Raw genomic sequence first — 20,518 nt, 5'->3', positions numbered from 1 at the left:
TGGTACTCATACTTGTACTGTATTACTACTTATCTCCTCCGTACGAGGCGTACAGTATTATGCATTGTCCACATGAACAGGCAACCAACGATCACTCCCAACCATCGCATGGATCGGTTCTCACCCATCCCTCAACTACCTCATACGCTGGCGATGATTGCCTCGGAATCTCGTCATGGCAACGTACATTGCGGAGAGGCCAAGTCTCTACCATTGCCAGCTTCTTCAATCTGCCACGGCGAGCGAGACTGTGAGAGGCTGCTTCAATGCAGCCCATGGCATGGGTGCTGGCTCTACGGCTCATGACGGCTGTGCAAGTGTCGCAGCCGTACTGAAGACACCTCGCAGACCTACCACCGACGGTAGGGACAATCACGGGCCCAGCATTGCCATGCATCTGGGCCGCCCGATTCGCATGTGCCCGACGAGGATGGGGTCAGTGGTGTTGTGCTCGCCTTGTTCAGTGGCACGTCCAAGGCGTACGGCTTTCGTACCTGTGAAGCGAGCAAACAGGTCGCCTTTCAAGTCGCATCCGTTCACAAACCAGTTGGCTCACGTCCATGAATGATCATGTTCCGTCCAGTTCTGGTTGACATATACCCACCTTGCGCCCACCTGCGCGTCTTGCATCTCTACTCCTCCACCCTCGTCTGCATAGGCTGCGTCAGTCCGTCGGTCCGTCAATCGGTTCATCAGTCAGGTCACTCACCTTGACGCCAAGTCTCCCAGTTTTCTCGACATCGGGCCGTGAGGAAGCATGGCGTCCGGCAGCAACCAAAGCTGCGATCCTACATCGGGCATCTGCACGGAACCGCTGGGCGGTGGAAAGGTCGAGTTGAACGCGCTGCCCCAGGACGCTTGCGGCACGGGCACAAGCGGGGAAGTCTTGATTGCGCTATCCGTCACCCTCGGTGTGCTCTTCATGATGACTTGCATGTTTGCCTACGGCTTCTGCTACTGGCGCATAAAGTACATGAAGCTGCAACGGGAGCTTCCGACCGAACTCGACGAGCAGGCCACGGGGGCGCTACCCGCTGAATGAGGAGCGTTCCACGGGGTAAAACTACATGTCACCATCGAGCCATGCCGCCGGTCAACTGGCAGTGACGACAAGCCAACGCACGATTGCTGACGGTCGGCGGTCAAACCCCATGGTCGGCAAAAGGTTCATCAGTCATAATGCCATCTACTGATCTGATCTACTGTACCCATCGAGCTCCTACGACCAGCTGCATCGCGCGACGCTCACCCAACACTTCCACCTTGTCCATGCCTGGCACGGCCATGGCGAATAGAGAGCCCAGGACGGCTGCGGCCAACGTCTGGGCTGCGGCGGCACCTTACCCTTGTGGCCAGCACGGCTCGTCCGTCTTGATTCCGCCCCTCACCAGCCGTGTTGTCGATGGCCGTTGCATTCTCTTTGAAGCGTAGGAAATCGAATACCGCTTCTAAAATTCGCTGTTAGCATGGTGTGTGCGCGCGAGTATGCGTTCGTGTCGGTGAGGGTGTGACGCACTGTTCATGTTTCGCCTGATCCTCGGCCTACACTCTTGCATGGCGACGCCATGGGACCGGCTGGAGCGAATGATTTCGTATGCTTTGGACGAGCGTGGCGCGTGATACGTTGGCCCTGTTCTGTAGGACTGTTGCGTGAACCTGCGTGCCGGCGTGGTTGGAACGGTTGGAACGGTGGGGGACGGGCAACGCCGATGGGGAGAAGACGGAGAGAGCGTGGGGAGCCGAGATTTCGTCGAGATTTCGAAACCCGCAAGCCATGAGATGGCCACTCCCGCCACGGCCATCGCTTCGTTGCAAGAATTACCCCTCATTTTCTGCCGTTTGCTTCGCCTTCAGTCTCTCGAGCAGCTCGCGCGCATCCTGCCAGGCCTCGGCCTCCATCTCCCTCTCGACCCTCGTGCTCCTGCTGTTCAACCAGCCAACGTCAAGAGTGCCCACGTCGCCGACACCATTCGGCTGAGGCGAGGCTTTCGGCGCTACCGTCGTGCCCGTGTTGGGGCTCTCCTGCCGCTGCGCATTCGACAAGTTCACGATGCCCACCTCCTCGAGCGCGAGCACCTGACGCTTCATCCGAACGTCAATGCTGTGCAGCAATGTGAGGAACGAGTTCGTCGCCGATCGAAACGCGTCTTTCTGGGAGGCAGGGTCCAGCGCCGGCGGCCTGCTGGCTTCGCCCGTAGTGTCGGAGGTTTTGGTGGTGGCAGGTGTCGTGAGTGCGTTCAGTGCCGTCGCCGTGTGAGCCATGAGCTCGACGATGGATTTGTCGATGGCGTTGAGCTGATTGATGTTTTCTTCCAGCGTAAAGGGTTGGTATTGCTCGTCCTGAGAGTCGGCCATGACGACATCGTCGAGAGTCGCCATCGCTGGGAGGAGACGGCGTGGCACGAATGAAGGAGCTGATTGTTCTTTGCTAGGCAGGCCAGGAGGTTCTATTGGCGAGGTAGGTGTACGTTGCAGTTGTAAGTATTAATATTACTACAGTATTAGTTGTACAGTAGGTGTACTGTAAGTACGGATACGGAGTACAACGTACAAGTGCATGTACAGTGAGTACGGAGTACGGAGTACTCTGTAAATGCTTGGGCCTAACTGCAAATGTGCTTCCCTAACCAATCACGTGCCAGCATCCGCCCCAGATACTAGGCACTGTACTTACAGTACTAGGCACTTACTTACTTGTGCTTACATACTTGCGGCACTGTAATCCGTAGTGGCGATACGTTGTAGGCACTGTACTTCTCTATTATTTGTCCGCTGCTGCAGGCACAACCAGTCAATCAATTGGATACTAGGTAGCTCAAGGCACTGCAACCGGATTTGTTTGTATAGCTTCACTGTACTCCGTACATGCAAGTACAAAGGTAATGTCAAGTGTGCTGTGCAGAGACAAGTATGTTAGTGCCCCGTGCTGTACGAGTACTGTGCTGTACTCCATGTATTGTACATGTAGTTGTGCAAAGTACCTCATAAGTGTAAGTAAGCCTAAAGTTTACTTGTACAAGTACTGTAATTACCGTACTTGCATTGTACTTACGAAGGTGTCTTAGTATGGCAAACATGCAAGTACATGTACTCCGAACTATTAGTGCGTATGGCGCCAGTACATGTACAGAATACCTGTAATTTACATGACAAGGTCGGCAAGGTACACCAATACAGGTACTGGAAGGCTGAGAGCGATACTGCAAAGGAATCCTTGAATCTCGGTCCGGATTTCGTCGACGCAACACGCTTGCACCTGTCCATCGTCGCTGTCACGCCCCGCCATCCAGCTCCTCCCAATCTCATCCCACCACCTGCGAGGAAGGAAATTCTCCCGCTTGGTCGAGCTCGATACTGCCTGGGCCCTCGACTTCCTTGGCCTCGGGGCGCTGCAGCGGCTTCCGAACGTTTGCTGCGCGCAAGACGTGCTGATAAGGAGCATCACCTAGGTCGCTGGGGGAGCGCCTCCGCCGCGGAATCTCGATTGTCCAAACGACAGGTCGAATCTTTCATTCTCGCGGCCGCTGCGCGGACATGTCTGGCCAACCCCCAACCCCAGTGGCCCCGGCTGCCAGCTACGGCGGCCAGGCAACGACATCTCCGACCATCCCTACGCCGAACGCGAATACAACCACCACATCGGGCGGGGGAGCCATGTCAAACCAGAATCTAAACCAGATAGTACGTCCGCATGCCCTCGTGCTCTCCCCCGTCACTCTCTGCCATCCGCGTCTCCTCTGCCACCAGCACCTCTCCCATCGGCACCTCTCCCATCGGCACCTCTCCCATCGGCAACTCCCCCACTAGCACAGCTCCGAGGCTACGGCCCAGCGGCGAGGGTCCCCGTGCCGTGTATCATGACGCTTCATCATGCATCACATATAGCACAGCCTGAATACCCTCTACTCCTCTGCTCGATCCATCCCCCCGCATGCTTCCTACCCTCGTTGGCCAAGCCTCCCGTGTTGCAGGCCGCCCATGCCTCGCGAGGGCTGCGTCGCCCCCGTCGTACTCGCCAACGAAAGCTACGCATCCTGTCGCTGTGCCGCTACCTTCCACCCTCGTCATTCGTGCCACTAATCGTAGGGCGAAAACAGGTTACGGACTATTTGCTCAAGAGAGGCTTCAATCATACCGAAGAGGTGTTCCGTCAGGAGTCGAAGCACCTCGGCCCCGATGGCAAACCCATCTCGCAGCTGGCAAACATGGGGCCTAAGAAGTACCAAAAGGCATTGAAGCTGCTAAAGGACTGGGTCGATAACAACCTTGATCTCTACAAGGCAAGTCACCGGCGTGCCCTTAGCCGCCCAACCATCCGCTAACCACTCTCGCAGTTCGAGCTGTCCAAGCTGCTCTGGCCGACCTTCATCTACAGTTTTATAGAGCTCGTCAGTCATGGCTACACGGAGGAGTCGAAAGCCTTTGCCAAGGAACTGGGCCACCACTTTCAGCCCGTGCATGCGGACGACCTCAAAACGCTGTCGACCATCACCCTGCCGCAGCATCTGTCGGAGAACGCCATGACCAAGACCTACAAGGAGAACAAGTACCGAATCCCCCTCAACCAGCATGCCGCCGGCGATCTGTTCAACTTCATGGAGAGAGATTCGGAGCAGGGCGGCATCGTCATTCGCCATATCCTTGCCTCGTACTGCCAGATCGACTCGACGGCCCGAGGACCCATCACGCCCTTCAGCTTCGAGGCCGTCTTCCGCCGGTCCAAGAATGCCGACATCGAAGACGTCGACGTGCAGGAAGGCATCCCGGGCGTCAACATCGGCATCTCCAACAGGGATGTCCTCGACCCTTCGGCCCCCCTCAAGCTCGGGCCGTTGCCCATGGAAACGGACCTTCGCGACGATGTCCGCGCCGAGCTGGAGGACGAGGAGAAGCGGAACCCGCCACCGGAGGGCGCCGCCAGCCTTGTCGACGAGTTCGATCGGAAGATCAAGCGAGAGGAGAGCGCCGAAGCGCCGACCCGCGCCGATCTTCCTCTGCCCCCCTCGAGGCCGCGAGACATCATGCTCGAGATGCAAAAGGTGCGCGAAAACAGAGACCGGTTCAAGATCGACGGCCGCACCGGCGGCGTCGGCACCTCCGTGAGCTCCTGCATGTTCACCTTTCACAACACGCTGGGAGGGTAAGCCAAGCGATTCATTCCGCTGCCGCCCTATTTCGCGCCGCTAACCTCGACAGTGTGAACTGCATCGACTTTTCCGACGACGGCCGTCTTGTCGCCGTCGGCACCAGTGAGTCGTACATTCGCGTCTGGTCGCTCGACGGCTCCGAGCTCCCTTCGATGAACAGCCACGAGAAGGAGGCCAAGTTCAACAGCCGGAAGCTCATCGGCCACGCCGGTCCCGTCTATGACGTCTCCTTCTCCGACTCGGCCTCGGGCCCTCCCCAGAGGCTGTTTGGCGACGAGGGCCGGCAGAACGCTCCCATCGACGGCAGGCCCAAGCTGCTCCTGTCCTGCGCCGCCGACGGCCACGTTCGGCTGTGGTCGTTGGAGTCGTGGACCTGCCTGTGCGTCTACAAATCGCACGACGGCCCTGCCTACCGCTCCCTGTGGAGCCCTCACGGCCACTACTTCCTGACGGGCGGCTACGACAAGGTGCTCCGGATATGGATGCAGGATCACGCCTCGCCGCAGCGCCTCATGGTCGGCCACGACACGGCCATCTCGGCCATCGCCTGGCATCCCAACGGCATGTACGTCTTCTCGGCCTCGGACGAGACGGACAAGACGATTCGCATGTGGTCCATCGTCACGGGCCAGTGCGTCCGCGTCTTTTCGGGGCACACCGACTACATCAGCGCGCTCGAGTGCGCGCCCAACGGCATGCTGCTGGCCAGCGCCGACTGTTCCGGCAGCATCTGCTTCTGGGACATCAACAAGGGCACCCGCATCAAGCGCTCGCGAGGCCACGGCCGCGGTGGCATCTGGTCCCTCAGCTTCAGCGTCGAGTCCAACGTGCTTGCGTCGGGTGGCCAGGACGGCACCGTGCGGCTCTGGGACGTCGAGTCCCCGGCCGACCCCCACAAGGTCGCCCAGCAGGTCGGCCTGGACGTCACGGCGGCAGACGCCACCGGTGCGCCCGGAGCCATGGCCGGCGCGCAGGCGAACGCGGCGACGGCCGCCCAGTCGGCGTCGGTACCGTCGTCGAGCGGGCCGCACAAGAAGAAGGGCAAGGAGGTCATGGTGACGCCGGACCAGATCAGCGCGTTCCCGACCAAGAAGACGCCGGTGACCAAGGTCAAGTTTACGAGAATGAACCTCGTCGTCGCCGGCGGCTGCTACGACCCGGAGCGCTAGGAGCATGCTTCGGGGCAGGATTGCGGCCGACAGCTGAGGGCCGAGGCGTGGAAGAGCATGCCCAGGCAGTTGAGCGCACGCCTCGGGTATTCGAACCTCCCTGCGAAGAAGGCGGGCAGGGGGGGCAAGAAAAGAAGGATCGTAATGGCGAGAGAGAGCGGCACTGCATAGGTCGTCGGAACGTCGTCGGGCGGCCTGGAGTGACTCTGGCTCTGGAGTTTAGGTTTGTTGGGACGGGCATAGAGATACCCGCAATGCACATGACGAGATGGCCGTCTCTGATCTGCGAATCCGATTACGAATCCTGTTCACGAAGGATCGAGGATGATGATGCGAGCAGAGCGATGGCGGGAGCCAACAAAAAAAAAAAAAGCTGCGTCCCCCACGACTACCATCATTGTGGCATCGTGGACCGCGATGGTGGTGTACTGTAGGCCTGCTTGAAGATGAATTCTGCGTAGCATGGGCTTGCTGTGCATCGGTAATGTACGCAGTTGTAGTATTGGCATGACGACGGAGCGTGTCTCGCGTTACGTAGTGCTGTCCTCGGCCGAGCATTCATACGTGCCGGCGAAGCTTTAGTGGTCGGTGGGGCATCCCTTCACCTCACCTCACCTCACCCACCCACCCACCTTTCCCCGTGACACTGACTGACGTTGGCCCCAAAGCTACCCGCCGCCAGCTTCTTCAAGCAACATCCGAACAATCCATCGTCCATCGTCCATCGTCGGGCGTGCGAGGTCAACGACAAAATAATCACCTTCCGCTCTCGTCACATTCCCTCGCCCCAGAACGGGACCAAGTGCAGCCATGGACGCTGAGGAGTCGCCATGGGCCGACTCCCCGCAGACGTCCCAGAAGTCGACTCAGAGCGCTCAGGCGAGCGGCTCCGAGCCCGTCAGCTCGCCTCCGCCTCGGTTGACGCGCGGTCCCCGTCGACTCGTCGCCCAACCCACCCGGCTCCAAGCCGTCGATGATCCCCTCGATCCCCTCGGCGGCGGCGGCGATGACGATGCTGCGCGGGAGGTGGCCACCCCACCGGTGCCGCCGCAGAAAGAACAGATGGTGATCCGCACGACGATGCCTTCGTCACCGCCGCAGCCGCAATCGCGACGGCTGGCGGATCCTCATGGCTTCGACGACGATATGCTCGACGGGCCCAGGGGACCGCGGGTGCCTCCGCCGGTGGATGCGGCCAGGCCGAGCAGCATCAAGAGCAGCACGCAACCGAGCGTCAGCGTCGAGCAGGCGGCGAGGCCGAGCTTCCACATCACCGTCGGGGACCCCGTCAAGATTGGGGACCTGACGAGCTCGCACATCGTCTACTCGGTCCGGACAAGGGTGAGTACGGCCGCGCTCCAGCCTGGCTGCCTCCGCTGACGGCCGACGGGCAATCAGACGACCTCCCGGGCGTACAAGCAACCCGAGTTTGAGGTCAAACGACGATACCGCGACTTCCTCTGGCTATACAACACCCTCCACGGCAACAATCCCGGATACATCGTCCCGCCCCCGCCCGACAAGCAGGCCGTCGGCCGCTTCGACAGCAACTTTGTCGAGGCGCGGAGGTCGGCGCTCGAAAAGATGCTCAACAAGACGGCCGCACACCCCACGCTGCAGCAGGATGCCGATCTCAAGCTTTTCCTCGAAAGCGAGTCCTTCAACGTCGACATCAAGCACAAGGAGCGCAGGGACCCCCTGCCCGTGGAGAGCAAGGGCGTCTTCGGCTCGCTCGGGCTCAACGTCGGCGGCGGCAGCAAGTTTGTCGAGCAGGACGACTGGTTCCACGATCGCAAGCTCTACCTCGACGCCCTGGAGAACCAGCTTCGCGGCCTTCTCAAGGCCATGGAGACCATGGTCGGCCAGCGCAAGATGATGGCCGAAGCCGCCGGCGAATTCTCCGCCTCCCTCCACGCCCTGTCCACCGTCGAAATCTCCCCCACCCTGTCCGGTCCCCTCGACGCCCTCTCCGACCTCCAGCTCACCATCCGCGACGTCTACGACCGCCAGGCGCAGCAGGACGTGCTGACGTTTGGCATCATCATCGAGGAGTACATCCGACTCATCGCCTCGGTCAAGCAAGCCTTCTCCCAGCGCCAGAAGGGCTTCTACGCCTGGCACTTGGCCGAGTCGGAGCTGCAGAAGAAGAAGAACACGCAGGACAAGCTCCTCCGCCAGGGTAGGAGCCAGCAGGATCGCCTAAACCAGATGGATATGGAGGTGGCCGACACGGAGAAAAAGGTCCACCAGGCAAGATTGCTCTTCGAAGACATGGGCCGGTCGCTGAGGCTCGAGATTGAACGGTTCGAGAAGGAAAAGGTCGAGGACTTTAAGAGCGGCGTCGAGACCTTTCTTGAGAGTGCGGTCGAGGCACAAAAGGAGGCAAGTACCTCGCACACACACATACTCACCCATTCCGACCATGGCCGCCGGCAGGTCAAAGGGGTGCATGGCCAACTGGATGCTAACGTGCTGCAGCTGATCGAGAAGTGGGAGACGTTCCTCATGCAATTGGATGCCGAGGACGACGAATCGGTCTTCTACCGGCCACCCGTCTTCCAGCAGCAGCCCAAGCATCCGGGGAACACGGCGATTGATCGCGCCCGGGCAACAATGGACGACGATTCGGACTAGAAGTTGCTTGTTGCGTGGCTTTGACCACAGGATTCGTACGAGTAGTTCTATGTGACGTGACGGCCGACGCCAGCGAAGCGGCAAAATGTGAATCCGACAAACGCATCTGCTATAGTTCATATCATACAAGCCGTGTCGTGCCGGCAAATGTCGCGCTGTAATATTGAACATGCTCTCGACAGTCGAGCCTACCTCGGCATCGATCAAGTCACCACGTGTGACCTCCACCCCACGCTTCGTCCACATCATTTTCTCCTCGTCGCCGCCTTCTTCGGTCCAGAGTCCCTCATGCTGTTTGATTCCTGCGAGGCATAGCCCGAAATCAGATCCGCCAGCACGTCCCTCGTGTCGTCCGCATTCTCGCTCCCGACGGCATCCTCACCGGCGCCCGCATCGGCGGCAGCATCGACCGAAGCATCAAAGCCCCTGCCGAAACGTTCGCGGAAGGCGGCGAGTTTGCCAGCCTCGTCCAGCTCGACGTTGCGGAGGGACTTCTCGCTCGGCTGCCAAAGAAGGGTGTTGCGCGTGTCCTTGGCCGTGCGGTAGAGGGGTAGCGGAGACGTTGTGCGGGCTGTGTAGGTGGATCCGTCGGAGAGCTGGACGAGCTGCGTGAACGTGTAGGGACGACGCGGTCGGGGAATGAAAGTTGCGTGCCGGACTTGAATGCATGTGGAAGGTTGTGACGGTCGTGGGAGGTGAACCACGCTTCGAGCTGTTGCAATAGCGCAGGCGCGGCGTGGTGCGAGGGTTGGTAGTCTCCCCATGGTTGTCTGTTCCCTCGGTTTTCTACCAGGAGGTAGAGTGGGCGACGGGGTATGGGTAAAACGGACGGTGGCGGTTTGGTCGAGACGTGGTTTCGCAAGCTTCGTCGGCTCATGTCCCGCGAAGTGAAGCGCTGGCGTCGCAAAATTTCCGGGCCGTTCCTTGATGGCCGGTGAAACATGGGCAACAGTCAATCCGACTTTTCCGCAGCTAACGGCTATCGGAAAGGTGCCTGTTTGGGAACGTGAACTCGAACACCAAGAGCCTTATCGATAAGCTCACTGTGCTGCGTCGCCATTTCAACATGGCGATTTTGGGCTGCACTTGGAGGGCTGCATTTGCAACAACCCACCTCCTCCATCGCCTCACACCATCAATCGACAAATAGATTGCCGCATAATGAGCCGGATGTGGCTATGAAAACTTGCTCGGCGATGCGCAATGTATCGCTTTCGTCGGTGAGAGCGTCAGCAAGATGCAGCTCCATGGGGTGTGCGGTCCAGGCCTTGAGCAGCATCACCGGGAATTGGGATGCCCAAAGGAGGCGTCTTTCTTGGATGAGCCCTGTGAGGGGTGCTGATGGCAGGATCATGGGTGCTCCTCAGATCACAGCTCGGTCGAATGATTGGAGAAGGTTTCGGCATGCCTCTGTGATGTCGCCGTCACGCAAGGAATGCTCGTCAACTGTCAACGGTGAACGTGAGCGCCCTCCCTCCCCTGCTTCTCTTCGTCATACAGTTCTTTTGAGCTGATAATTGCTGCAGCTCATACCAAACATCCTCGAACAACTGGCGCGCCGGCGTCTTCCTTTCACATCTCTCCTCCGTCCCGTCCGACCGCCGACCCAAACGGCGAATCGTCACTGTCGGAACTGCTTCGCTCGGTGATGCGCCTGCTGGCCAGCCCAGTCGTCGTCTGCACATCTCGAGACCGTGACCAATGCGTCAATCGCGCCATGACCATGTCGTCTTTCACGTCGCTCACGCTTTACCCTACGCCTCTCGTCACGTTCAACATTGCGACACCGAGCCGCACCCTCGACGCCATCTCCTCCAGCGGCGCATTCAACATCCACATCCTGGCCGGCGATGAGCATGGTGCGGCAGTGGCAGACCATTTCACGAGGGGGAATATCGATGGGATCTTTGAGGGGCTGGGGCCCGTGGCCATGCAGCGGGAAGAAGGCGACGGACCACCGCTGTTGATCGGGGATGGGATCCTACGCGTGCTGAATTGCAAGGTACTGCAAGATGAGAAGCAATCGGGGTTGGTTAGGGTGCGTGACCATGTCATCGTGGTAGGAGAGGTGATGGATATGATACCCGGGAAACAGAGCAAGGAGTTTGGGTTGGCGTACGCGGATCGGCAGTACAGGCAGATCGGCGACGTCATCGCGAGGGACGAATAAGCACACCATCTGCCGACGCAAAGCAGGTAAACATGTCAAACCATGCATTGTTATAACCTCGTGACTCCTCGTCGTCATATAGACTGTACTGGATACGAAGGGACAACTGGGGTCATCCAATACCCGTGCACTTGTGGTCGCTGACTTGCATGTTGGATGAGCTGCTTGGTCTCCCGACGGATCTACTATCGCGATTAAATATCGCGATTAAAATGTGCAACGGCTCCCAGGCAATGCAAGTATGCCATGCACCTGCCAGCATCGTCGCACGCTTGGCTTCAGACATCGGGAGGGAAGGAGTTCAAGTCATATCCATCTAGGAGGCGTTCCTGTTCTCCAGTAAAATTGCCGGGCAGCTATTCACACCGTCTCCCTCGCTCATCGGACACTTATCTTCTTCTCCTTCATCCAGGTGGCAATTACGCTACCGGGGATCACGGATTTGCTTCAGTTCTGGAGCAAGCAGTAGAAAGCATGACTCACCTTGAACCGACGAAACAATCGCCCCAGGCCTCTGAAGACAAGTAGACTGAGTATAATTGAGTAGTGCTGCAGCTCACAACAGGAGCGAGGGGGTTCAGAGCTTGGATGCACCTTTGACTCCTCGTCTGGACATAAGTAGATGATGAAGGATGGACGGGCGGAAGTACAATGTCATTGTCCGAACTTTGGTATTTGAGAGAGCCGATGCATTCCAACGGCGACATGGATGAATGTCTATTGTGAAATCGGTACAAAATACCGTCTCCCCCCTAGCCACGACAGATCAAGGTTTAGCCGAAAAAAATTGGCAAGCTACTTACGTCGAATATTGCAACAAAGGGATGTGTGGATTTACAGGATACCTGGGGACGTGTTTGTCCAGAGACGTATTTGAACGAGTATTAATATTACTACATGCACCTACAAAGAAGTACTTGGGCATATTGCCTGAACAAAACTGGTACAGAGTAGTAATTCTGCACAGGCATTGGAGAACACGTACAGTATGTACGGAGTACTGTAGAAGGATCACTGATGAGCACTACGAGTACACATTCAACGTGCTGGTATTACTCCATACCTTGGCAGCTCACTCATCGTTGCCTCCTGTACTCACCGAAATAGTACTTACTATACTACAGGGTAGGGTACCTAATGCTCAGTACTGGCAAGACACACTATACGGAGCAGTACTCGTACGGAGAACTGTAAGTACCTAGTAGTTATACCTGTAATCCGTACGGAAAGAAATAATACCATGTCGCATGTATAACTACCTACTTGTACATGCAAGTAGTTATAGGCGAAGGTGTGCTCCTTACAAGTATTCATATGAACAGTACAAACCGTGAATAACTGCCAGTGCTTGGACGGGACGACGAATATGCTATGGTACTACATTGGTCCCCCTTGGACCTAAATCGCATGTGTGTTACAAATTATTGCAACCGGCCCGTCTCCTCCTTCTCCTACATCTTTCCAAGGCAATAATGTTGCAAAAAATCAAATGCGATAGACATTATGCAGTTGGCGAACGCATGGTCCGTCCAAGCACACCACACGGAGTGCAGTAGTCATGTGTGTGCGCGGTGTACAGTAGTCTGTACGGAGTAGTAGCGAGTAATTACATGAACATGTACATGAACATGTACATGTACTTACACGAACTTGTGCTGTAAGTATTACTGTCTCTACAGCACGGAGTCTACTACACCCATCACTAAAAACTGTACATGTGCAAGCAAAAGTAAAAGTACATGTACTTACCAGCCGGGCATTGCCAGGAACCACGCCGATAAGATAAGAAAACCTGTCAAAAAAAAAGTCCCCCTAGCGCCAAAGCCGCTTCGTTGAGTTGGCAATATTAGAGGTTTCTCGCGGGATCCAGTGGGTTCCACCGAACAATGCGCCCGCCACCGGGCAGAGTCATGGACAATGACACCATCTCTGCGACGTTCAACAAGACGTTAGCATCCTTCAATAGAGTTTGCAGGCTCAAAATAATTGCCATCGGTACTTGTAGAGCCGCAATGTCAGATGTCAACGGGAATGAGGGGATTGAAAATTGGACGGCCGCAACCTCTGGGACCTGATGCTGGCGTACCCAGACTTACTGGTACCTGGACGGTGCGGCGAGTACATGTGCAGCAAGTACTACTTGCGAAGGAAGTGGTGCATGATGTGCCCCTAGGTACTTACATGGCGGGTAGCCGTCTCGTTAGCTCTAGAAGGCTCCACGGTTCCGAGCACCCACCAACAGCCAACAAATGTGGGTCTCTTTGGTTGCCGTGGAAGGCAAGCAGTCATAGAATCTCATGGAATCTTGCCCTGCAAGCGCAAAGGCAGCGACCCTTTTTTATTACTTCACCGTTTTTCCTCCTCGCTCTCTCGGCTTCCTTCCCTCTTCTCTCCCTCATCTCATTCCTCCTCACAAATCTCTCACAATCCTCCCACTTGCTCAAGACACCTTGTTGTCACCTGGAGCTTTTGCCTTTTCACATACCAGCGTCAATAGGTAAGCCCTTCCACTGCTGCTCCTCTCCTCCTGCCGCAGCCAGCCAGCACACTGCACATTATCCCCTCTCACGCACGATTCCTTGCTCGGAGCAATTTGAGTTTTGTGCGAGCCAAAGTTTTCTTGCAAACCTGTGCCGTAACGTAACGACTTTGAGGGTGTGAACAGCTCCGACTAACGTGGCCAGATTCACTTGATACCCGTCACAATGGCCGAGACTTTCGAGTTCCAGGCTGAGATCTCTCAGCTTCTCTCCCTCATCATCAACACCGTCTACTCCAACAAGGAAATCTTCCTGCGAGAACTCGTCTCCAACGCCTCCGATGCCTTGGACAAGATCCGCTACAAGGCCCTGTCGGACCCCAGCCAGCTGGAATCCGGCAAGGACCTGCGCATCGACATCATCCCCAACAAGGAGAAGAAGACGTTGACCATCCGCGATACCGGTATCGGTATGACCAAGGCTGACCTGGTCAACAACCTCGGCACAATTGCCCGCTCCGGCACCAAGCAGTTCATGGAGGCTCTGACGGCGGGCGCCGACGTTTCCATGATTGGCCAGTTCGGTGTCGGTTTCTACTCTGCCTACCTCGTCGCCGACCGCGTCAGCGTCGTGTCCAAGCACAATGATGACGAGCAGTACATTTGGGAGTCTAGCGCCGGCGGCACCTTCAGCATCACCGCCGACACCGAGGGTGAGCCTCTCGGCCGCGGTACCGCCATCGTCCTCCACCTCAAGGACGAGCAGGCCGACTACCTCAACGAGAGCAAGATCAAGGAGGTGATCAAGAAGCACTCCGAGTTCATCTCGTACCCCATCTACCTCCACGTCAAGAAGGAGATTGAGACGGAGGTCCCCGACGAGGACGCCGTCGAGGAGGTGACCGAGGAGGGCGACGACAAGAAGCCCAAGATCGAGGAGGTCGAGGACGACGAGGACGAGGAGAAGGAGAAGAAGACCAAGACCAAGAAGGTCAAGGAGACCAAGATCGAGGAGGAGGAGCTCAACAAGCAGAAGCCCATCTGGACTCGCAACCCCCAGGACATCAACCAGGAGGAGTACGCTTCCTTCTACAAGTCTCTCTCCAACGACTGGGAGGACCACCTCGCCGTCAAGCACTTCTCGGTCGAGGGTCAGCTCGAGTTCCGTGCCATCCTCTTCGTCCCCAAGCGGGCCCCCTTCGATCTCTTCGAGACGAAGAAGACGAAGAACAACATCAAGCTCTACGTCCGCCGCGTCTTCATCACCGACGATGCCACGGATCTGATCCCCGAGTGGCTCAGCTTCGTCAAGGGTGTCGTCGACTCGGAGGACCTTCCCCTCAACCTGTCTCGTGAGACGCTGCAGCAGAACAAGATCATGAAGGTGATCAAGAAGAACATTGTCAAGAAGTCCCTCGAGCTCTTCACCGAGATTGCCGAGGACAAGGAGCAGTTCGACAAGTTCTACAGCGCCTTCTCCAAGAACCTCAAGCTCGGCATCCACGAGGACTCGCAGAACCGCCAGATCCTCGCCAAGCTGCTCCGCTTCAGCTCCACCAAGTCTGGTGACGAGATGACGTCGCTCTCCGACTACGTCACGCGCATGCCCGAGCACCAGAAGAACATCTACTACATCACCGGCGAGTCCCTCAAGGCCGTCGCCAAGTCCCCCTTCCTCGACACGCTCCGCGAGAAGGGCTTCGAGGTTCTCTTCCTCGTCGACCCCATTGACGAGTACGCCATGACGCAGCTCAAGGAGTTTGAGGACAAGAAGCTCGTCGACATCACCAAGGACTTTGAGCTCGAGGAGACGGACGAGGAGAAGAAGGCCCGCGAGGAGGAGGAGAAGGAGTACGAGAGCCTGGCCAAGAGCCTCAAGAACGTCCTCGGCGAGAAGGTCGAGAAGGTTGTCGTCTCCCAGAAGCTCGGCCTCTCCCCTTGCGCCATCCGCACTGGCCAGTTTGGCTGGTCCGCCAACATGGAGCGTATCATGAAGGCCCAGGCCCTCCGTGACACGTCGATGAGCTCGTACATGTCGTCGAAGAAGACGTTTGAGATCTCTCCCAAGTCTCCCATCATCCAGGAGCTCAAGAAGAAGGTGGAGTCTGATGGCGAGAACGACCGCACCGTCAAGTCGATCGTCCAGCTTCTGTTCGAGACGTCGCTGCTCGTCTCGGGCTTCACCATCGAGGAGCCCGCCGGCTTCGCCGAGCGCATCCACAAGCTCGTTCAGCTCGGCCTCAACATTGAGGAGGACGACGCCGCCGAGCCCGCCATGGCCGTTGCCACGGACGCGCCTACCGAGACGCCCACTGGCGACAGCGCCATGGAGGAGGTCGACTAGAATGCCGGCGCACGACGCAAGCGGAAAAATTTTGGAGTTGAATGGTTTTGAGCAATTGATACTTTCGGACATGATATGGGTTTAATGGTTCATCGTCTTCGCGTTACGATACTTTGCTTCTGTCATCTCCGCAGCGGGAGGATGGGATGTACTCTAGGTCACTAGCTCATGATGATGAAGCAGACGAGATAGATGCATGCAAATGGAATGCATTGATGCATTGATAACATGCGCTTGTCGATTGCACTTGCAGAACTTGGTGAACTATTCCAACAGCGATTTATGAAACCGTCAATAGTAGAGCCGGTTGCTCGGGTTCAGCCGAAATCAAGAGCCAATTGGTCATGTTATACAGTACTTGTACTTGATTTCGGCTAACAGTTTCTTCGTATTTTCGCTATCCAACAGGTTCCATGCCTGCCTGAGGTAAAGTGATAAACCAAATTAATTGCTGTGTCTAGTACATACGACCATAGGCAGTGGAAAATACTGGATCCCGTCTGCTCTCCACACGTCAAGCCACTGACCGGCAGATTAGTAGTTGAGTCGGTGACGATCAGCGAACACCGGCTGTTGTATGTTTTTTGTACTTTTGCCCAACAGCTCCTAATACCTGAGGTAAAGTGACCAGCAGATTTCATAGTTGAGTCGGTGAAGATCAGCAAGCACCGGCTGTTTTTTGTACTTACTTACTTTTGCCCAGGTTTATGCTTGAGGTAAACCGATAAACCAAATTAATTTCTACGTCTAGCACATACGACCATAGGCAGTGGAAAATACTGGATCCCGTCTGCTCTCCACACGTCAAGCCACTGACCGGCAGATTAGTAGTTGAGTCGGTGACGATCAGCGAACACCGGCTGTTGTATGTTTTTTGCACTTTTTGCCCAACAGGTTTTCATGCCTGAGATGAAATGGCCGGCAGATTAACGGAGTAGCTGTCAACAGTCGGTGACGATCATCGACCACCAGCTGTTTTTTGTACTTTTTCCCAACAGGATACGTGCCTGAGGTACATGGATAAACCAAGATACCTTCTGTGCCTAATACATACGACCATAGGCAGTGGAAAATACTGGATCCCGTCTGCTCTCCACACGTCAAGCCCCTGACCGGCAGATTAGTAGTTGAGTCGGTGACGATCAGCGAACACCGGCTGTTGTATTTTTTTTTGGGCTTTTGCCCAACCCATTTAGATGTGTATTCAAACAAGCAGAAGGGGGTCTGGACATCCGTTGCAATGCCAATTGGCAAGAGTCAAGTGTACTTATGCGGGATATTGATGTGGCGGAGCCATGATATGGGTGGGCGATGCCCAATCATGCAGAGGGTATCTCGATTTTACCAGGGACTCACTCTATCCTACAGGGACTCTATCCTACTCGTAGAATAATACACAGTGCCACAATGGCACGAAAGTCCGTATTCAAATGGTACCTTTGCATCGCCACAGCTATTTCGCATCATCACACCAACACATATAGGGCGCAAATCTGATAGCATTAGCAAGGCAATACGAACTGGTATACACCGGTAGGCATGGAAAGGGAACTCACCAAGCTCAGACCCAAAATCATGGAGCACCAAAAGAAAACGTTCTTCAGCGTCTCCTTCCCTCTCACCCATCTCGTCCGCTGCAGCATGAAAATGGGCAGCTGCAGCATCTGGCAGACGAAGCCGTAGCCGCGGATTTTCTTGGTGATGCAGGCCATGACGATCTCATGACCGACGGCCGAGATGAAGAAGGTGATGAAGGTGGCACCCGTCTTTCCCGTATGGGGCTTGCTCGCGCCGTAGACATGACGACGCAGAAACGAGTGGACGGGCACGTTCCACTCGCGCGAAAACTCCATCCAGTCGGTTGAATTCCACCAGTCGGCGTAGAAGTGTCGGTCGGCGAAGCGGGTGATCTCAGCAAAGGCACCGAGAACGTACTCGAACACGACGAGGAAGGTGAGCAGGAAGGTGAGCATGAAGGGGAAGAGAAGCCAAGAGATGCTCTCGGCCAGGATGAGCAGCATCTCGGAGAGGGAGCCGGACGAAGCCTGCAGCTCGTCGAGGCGTCGCGAGGCATCGACTAGGACGGGGAGGATGAATTCCTCCGAGGTGATGGTGAGCAGGAAAATGCAGCCAAAGGTGGCGAGAATCTTGGCGTTGAGCGAGGTCCAGTTGATGGTTTCGAGACGCGGATACTCGAGCTCGTAGCAGAGGGTTGGGCATAGGAGGAAGTCCAAGTAGTTGGCCCATGTGAGGTTGCTAGGGTAGGTGACATGGCCCATCGGGCTGATAAGCTCCCGGGCCAGGTCCTCGCGGAGAACCTCGAGCTCGTCGGCGCCGGCGATGCCGTCGGCATCATCGTCGCGGGTCAACGCTTCCGGGGCGGGCGGATCGCGGCTGATGATGGGGTCCGGGATGGAAGGGATGCCGGAGACGCTCCCCTTGCGCAGGTCGGCGGTGGGGTAGACGTAGGCGGGAGCGCGGTCGGCACCGGAGGTGGGGTTGTCGAGGGCGCGAAGGCGCTTCTCCGTCTCGGAGAGGTGGCCGTTGTAAAAGGCGTACGAGTGCATCTTCATGAGCAGGACCATGGTGTGGAGCAGGAAAAAGACCTGCGAGGTCCAGGTCCACTCGAGCCAGAAGGGGATTCCGATCCAAAGGGCGAGCCAGGCAGATTGATACAGGCTCTGGACGGCCATGCCGCCGTACTTCCAGGTGGCGAGGCTCTCGGGGGCCGCGCTCCTGGCCCAGCGGTGCAGCGGCAGGCTCAGGGCGGTGCTGGCAACCATGAGAAAGTCGGCAATGGCGAGGTGCCACAGCTTGACGGTGAAGAGGGTCCAGATCTTGATGCGCATGGGGTGGCCGGTGTCCTTGAAGTTGCGCAGCATGGTGGTGATTCCCATGATGGCGAGGCCGATCCAGAAGAGAGTGAAGAAGCCATGGAAGTCGCGGTAGTCGCTCGCCGGGTCGAAGTGGGAGACGCGGGAGGCGTAGTCGACGGTCGGGAAGATGCGACGCTTCTCCTGCGCGCGGGCGAGCCTGCGGGCCGACGAGAGGGACTTGGTCGACGGGGGGGCATTTTCTGGAATGGGCGTGGAGCGGCCGCTGAGAGAGAGGGTGTAAGCAGGGGGGAGTGGTAGGATGGATGGGGAGAGGATGGGAAGATGAGTCACCTCGCGAGGTCGCTCCCGGCGTCGGCGGGCGGAGCCAAACGGTCGTTTTGCGAGATCTGCTGAGGAGATGGCTTGGAATTCCGCAGCTTCCTCGACCACAGGTGAGAGCCATGGGCGTGATCGAGGCCACTTGCGACGGTGTCTGTTGCCGAACTCATCTCTCCCTCCCGTACGAACAGGGTCCCAACCGACGGGTGGAGCGGAGGGACTCTTCAGATTCTTGCGGCACAGCTGGATTCGCCAGAGGACAGGACCATGACAGAACAGGACGAAATGGAATCGATCGGGGAGTAGCCAGTCAAGATCAGCGAGCGAGCGGCAGTCGTGGGTCGAGTGCGTGCAGCGGTGAGACCGTGAAAGCGGGAAAGGAGAGGAAATCTAGACGCGGTAGGGAACAGCGTGGCGGATTGGAGATGATTTGTGACAGAGACTGGCGTTGACGATGGGGAACTTTGACACTGCATCCGGTTGCTGCTGGGAACTTGGCCGTTTCAAGGAGCTTCGTGGTGTTGAAGTTGAGCTAGTACGACTTTGGGTGCCAGGGGCGTGCCTGCTCCGTACGGTCCGGCCAAAAAAAAAGAGGAAGGAACGAACGGGACAGGCTACGTCACCGCCGCATGGTCGCGCTTGCCTGCCATTGCTGATTGTAATTTGGTCATGGACGACCCACCGACGGTTGGAGGTTCGAAATATACTGCAGTAGATATGTGCAAGTACGCAATGATTCATTTGAACATTATTTATCGCTTGGTAGTCCCGTGAGCACTTTAATGTACGTACTAGTTAGTACATCTTGTAAGTAGGTGTGCTGGTGCTGTACATAATTACCCGTACTTCTTGTAGGTGTGCCGGTGCTTTAACTACCCGTACGTAAGGAGTACGGGATACACTGTGCCGATATGTACATGCACTATTGGTAGCCACAGAGGAGAAGGGAGCACCGCCTGGCAGACCACCTATTACTCCGTACTTACTTTGCACAGTGCCAATACCGACACCTATTCGCTAGCATTCAGGATGCTTTCGCCGCCAGATTGAGGCGCTTCATGACGAGATGCTAGCAACCCAGCCATGGGTTGGTTGACCAGTCTGTACCTGCCAAGGCGGCGAATCGTCAGTGGTCGCATGGCACTCGAAGATGCAGTGATTGACGACAGGATGCGAAACTCATTCCCCGTGCTCCCGTAGTATGACTTGTCCGACGTACGGGAGCACGGGGAATGAGTTTCGCATCCTGTCGTCAATCACTGCATCTTCGAGTGTCTTGGACCAGACGGCCGATATCAAGACTCGAGACCGAGACGGTAAACGACGCCGGGTTGCCCTAAAAACGGGGGCTGCGCCCTGGAAAGCTCGTCGAAGCGGCACGGGGGATGGGATGGACGTTGCCTAGGTACGAGTAGGCAAG

The 20,518-nt window shown here is 56.8% G+C and overlaps 7 protein-coding genes and 3 non-coding genes across 10 annotated transcripts; 7 read left to right on the top strand and 3 right to left on the bottom strand.

The window, feature by feature from the left end:
* Positions 1–1,818: 1,818 nt before the first annotated feature.
* On the bottom strand, positions 1,819–2,379 carry DCS_04101 (Mediator complex, subunit Med11; the record flags this gene model as incomplete). Its single annotated transcript, XM_040801413.1, has 1 exon — positions 1,819–2,379. One exon carries the CDS (start codon positions 2,377–2,379, stop codon positions 1,819–1,821), a length of 561 nt encoding a protein of 186 aa, XP_040656446.1.
* A 1,155-nt stretch (positions 2,380–3,534) lies between these two features.
* On the top strand, positions 3,535–6,316 carry DCS_04100 (putative transcription initiation factor TFIID 100Kda; the record flags this gene model as incomplete). Its single annotated transcript, XM_040801412.1, has 4 exons — positions 3,535–3,681; positions 4,098–4,280; positions 4,335–5,140; positions 5,197–6,316. The coding sequence occupies 4 exons, from the start codon at positions 3,535–3,537 to the stop codon at positions 6,314–6,316; spliced, it is 2,256 nt and encodes a 751-aa protein (XP_040656445.1).
* An 810-nt stretch (positions 6,317–7,126) lies between these two features.
* On the top strand, positions 7,127–8,950 carry DCS_04099 (uncharacterized protein; the record flags this gene model as incomplete). Its single annotated transcript, XM_040801411.1, has 2 exons — positions 7,127–7,657; positions 7,715–8,950. 2 exons carry the CDS (start codon positions 7,127–7,129, stop codon positions 8,948–8,950), a joined length of 1,767 nt encoding a protein of 588 aa, XP_040656444.1.
* A 245-nt stretch (positions 8,951–9,195) lies between these two features.
* DCS_04098 (50S ribosomal protein L36) lies at positions 9,196–9,714 on the bottom strand (the record flags this gene model as incomplete). Its single annotated transcript, XM_040801410.1, has 1 exon — positions 9,196–9,714. The coding sequence occupies one exon, from the start codon at positions 9,712–9,714 to the stop codon at positions 9,196–9,198; it is 519 nt and encodes a 172-aa protein (XP_040656443.1).
* An 884-nt stretch (positions 9,715–10,598) lies between these two features.
* Positions 10,599–11,120, top strand: DCS_04097 (Flavin reductase-like, FMN-binding protein; the record flags this gene model as incomplete). Its single annotated transcript, XM_040801409.1, has 1 exon — positions 10,599–11,120. The coding sequence occupies one exon, from the start codon at positions 10,599–10,601 to the stop codon at positions 11,118–11,120; it is 522 nt and encodes a 173-aa protein (XP_040656442.1).
* A 2,705-nt stretch (positions 11,121–13,825) lies between these two features.
* On the top strand, positions 13,826–15,943 carry DCS_04096 (uncharacterized protein; the record flags this gene model as incomplete). The annotated part of the gene is made up of 1 exon (XM_040801408.1): positions 13,826–15,943. The coding sequence occupies one exon, from the start codon at positions 13,826–13,828 to the stop codon at positions 15,941–15,943; it is 2,118 nt and encodes a 705-aa protein (XP_040656441.1).
* Positions 15,944–16,409: 466 nt separating this feature from the next.
* DCS_r5 lies at positions 16,410–16,525 on the top strand. The gene has a single exon (XR_005881890.1). It is a non-coding gene; the product is annotated as a 5S ribosomal RNA (ribosomal RNA).
* Positions 16,526–16,699: 174 nt separating this feature from the next.
* Positions 16,700–16,815, top strand: DCS_r21. The gene has a single exon (XR_005881881.1). It is a non-coding gene; the product is annotated as a 5S ribosomal RNA (ribosomal RNA).
* Positions 16,816–16,995: 180 nt separating this feature from the next.
* Positions 16,996–17,111, top strand: DCS_r14. The gene has a single exon (XR_005881873.1). It is a non-coding gene; the product is annotated as a 5S ribosomal RNA (ribosomal RNA).
* A 334-nt stretch (positions 17,112–17,445) lies between these two features.
* Positions 17,446–19,574, bottom strand: DCS_04095 (uncharacterized protein; the record flags this gene model as incomplete). The annotated part of the gene is made up of 2 exons (XM_040801407.1): positions 17,446–19,320; positions 19,365–19,574. 2 exons carry the CDS (start codon positions 19,572–19,574, stop codon positions 17,446–17,448), a joined length of 2,085 nt encoding a protein of 694 aa, XP_040656440.1.
* Between the last annotated feature and the right edge of the window lie 944 nt (positions 19,575–20,518).

The sequence above is a fragment of the Drechmeria coniospora genome, chromosome 02, assembly GCF_001625195.1.
Source record: "Drechmeria coniospora strain ARSEF 6962 chromosome 02, whole genome shotgun sequence".
Taxonomy (NCBI): domain Eukaryota; kingdom Fungi; phylum Ascomycota; class Sordariomycetes; order Hypocreales; family Ophiocordycipitaceae; genus Drechmeria; species Drechmeria coniospora.
Note: the sequence above shows the minus strand (reverse complement) of the source record. Positions and strands in the feature narration are given on the sequence as shown.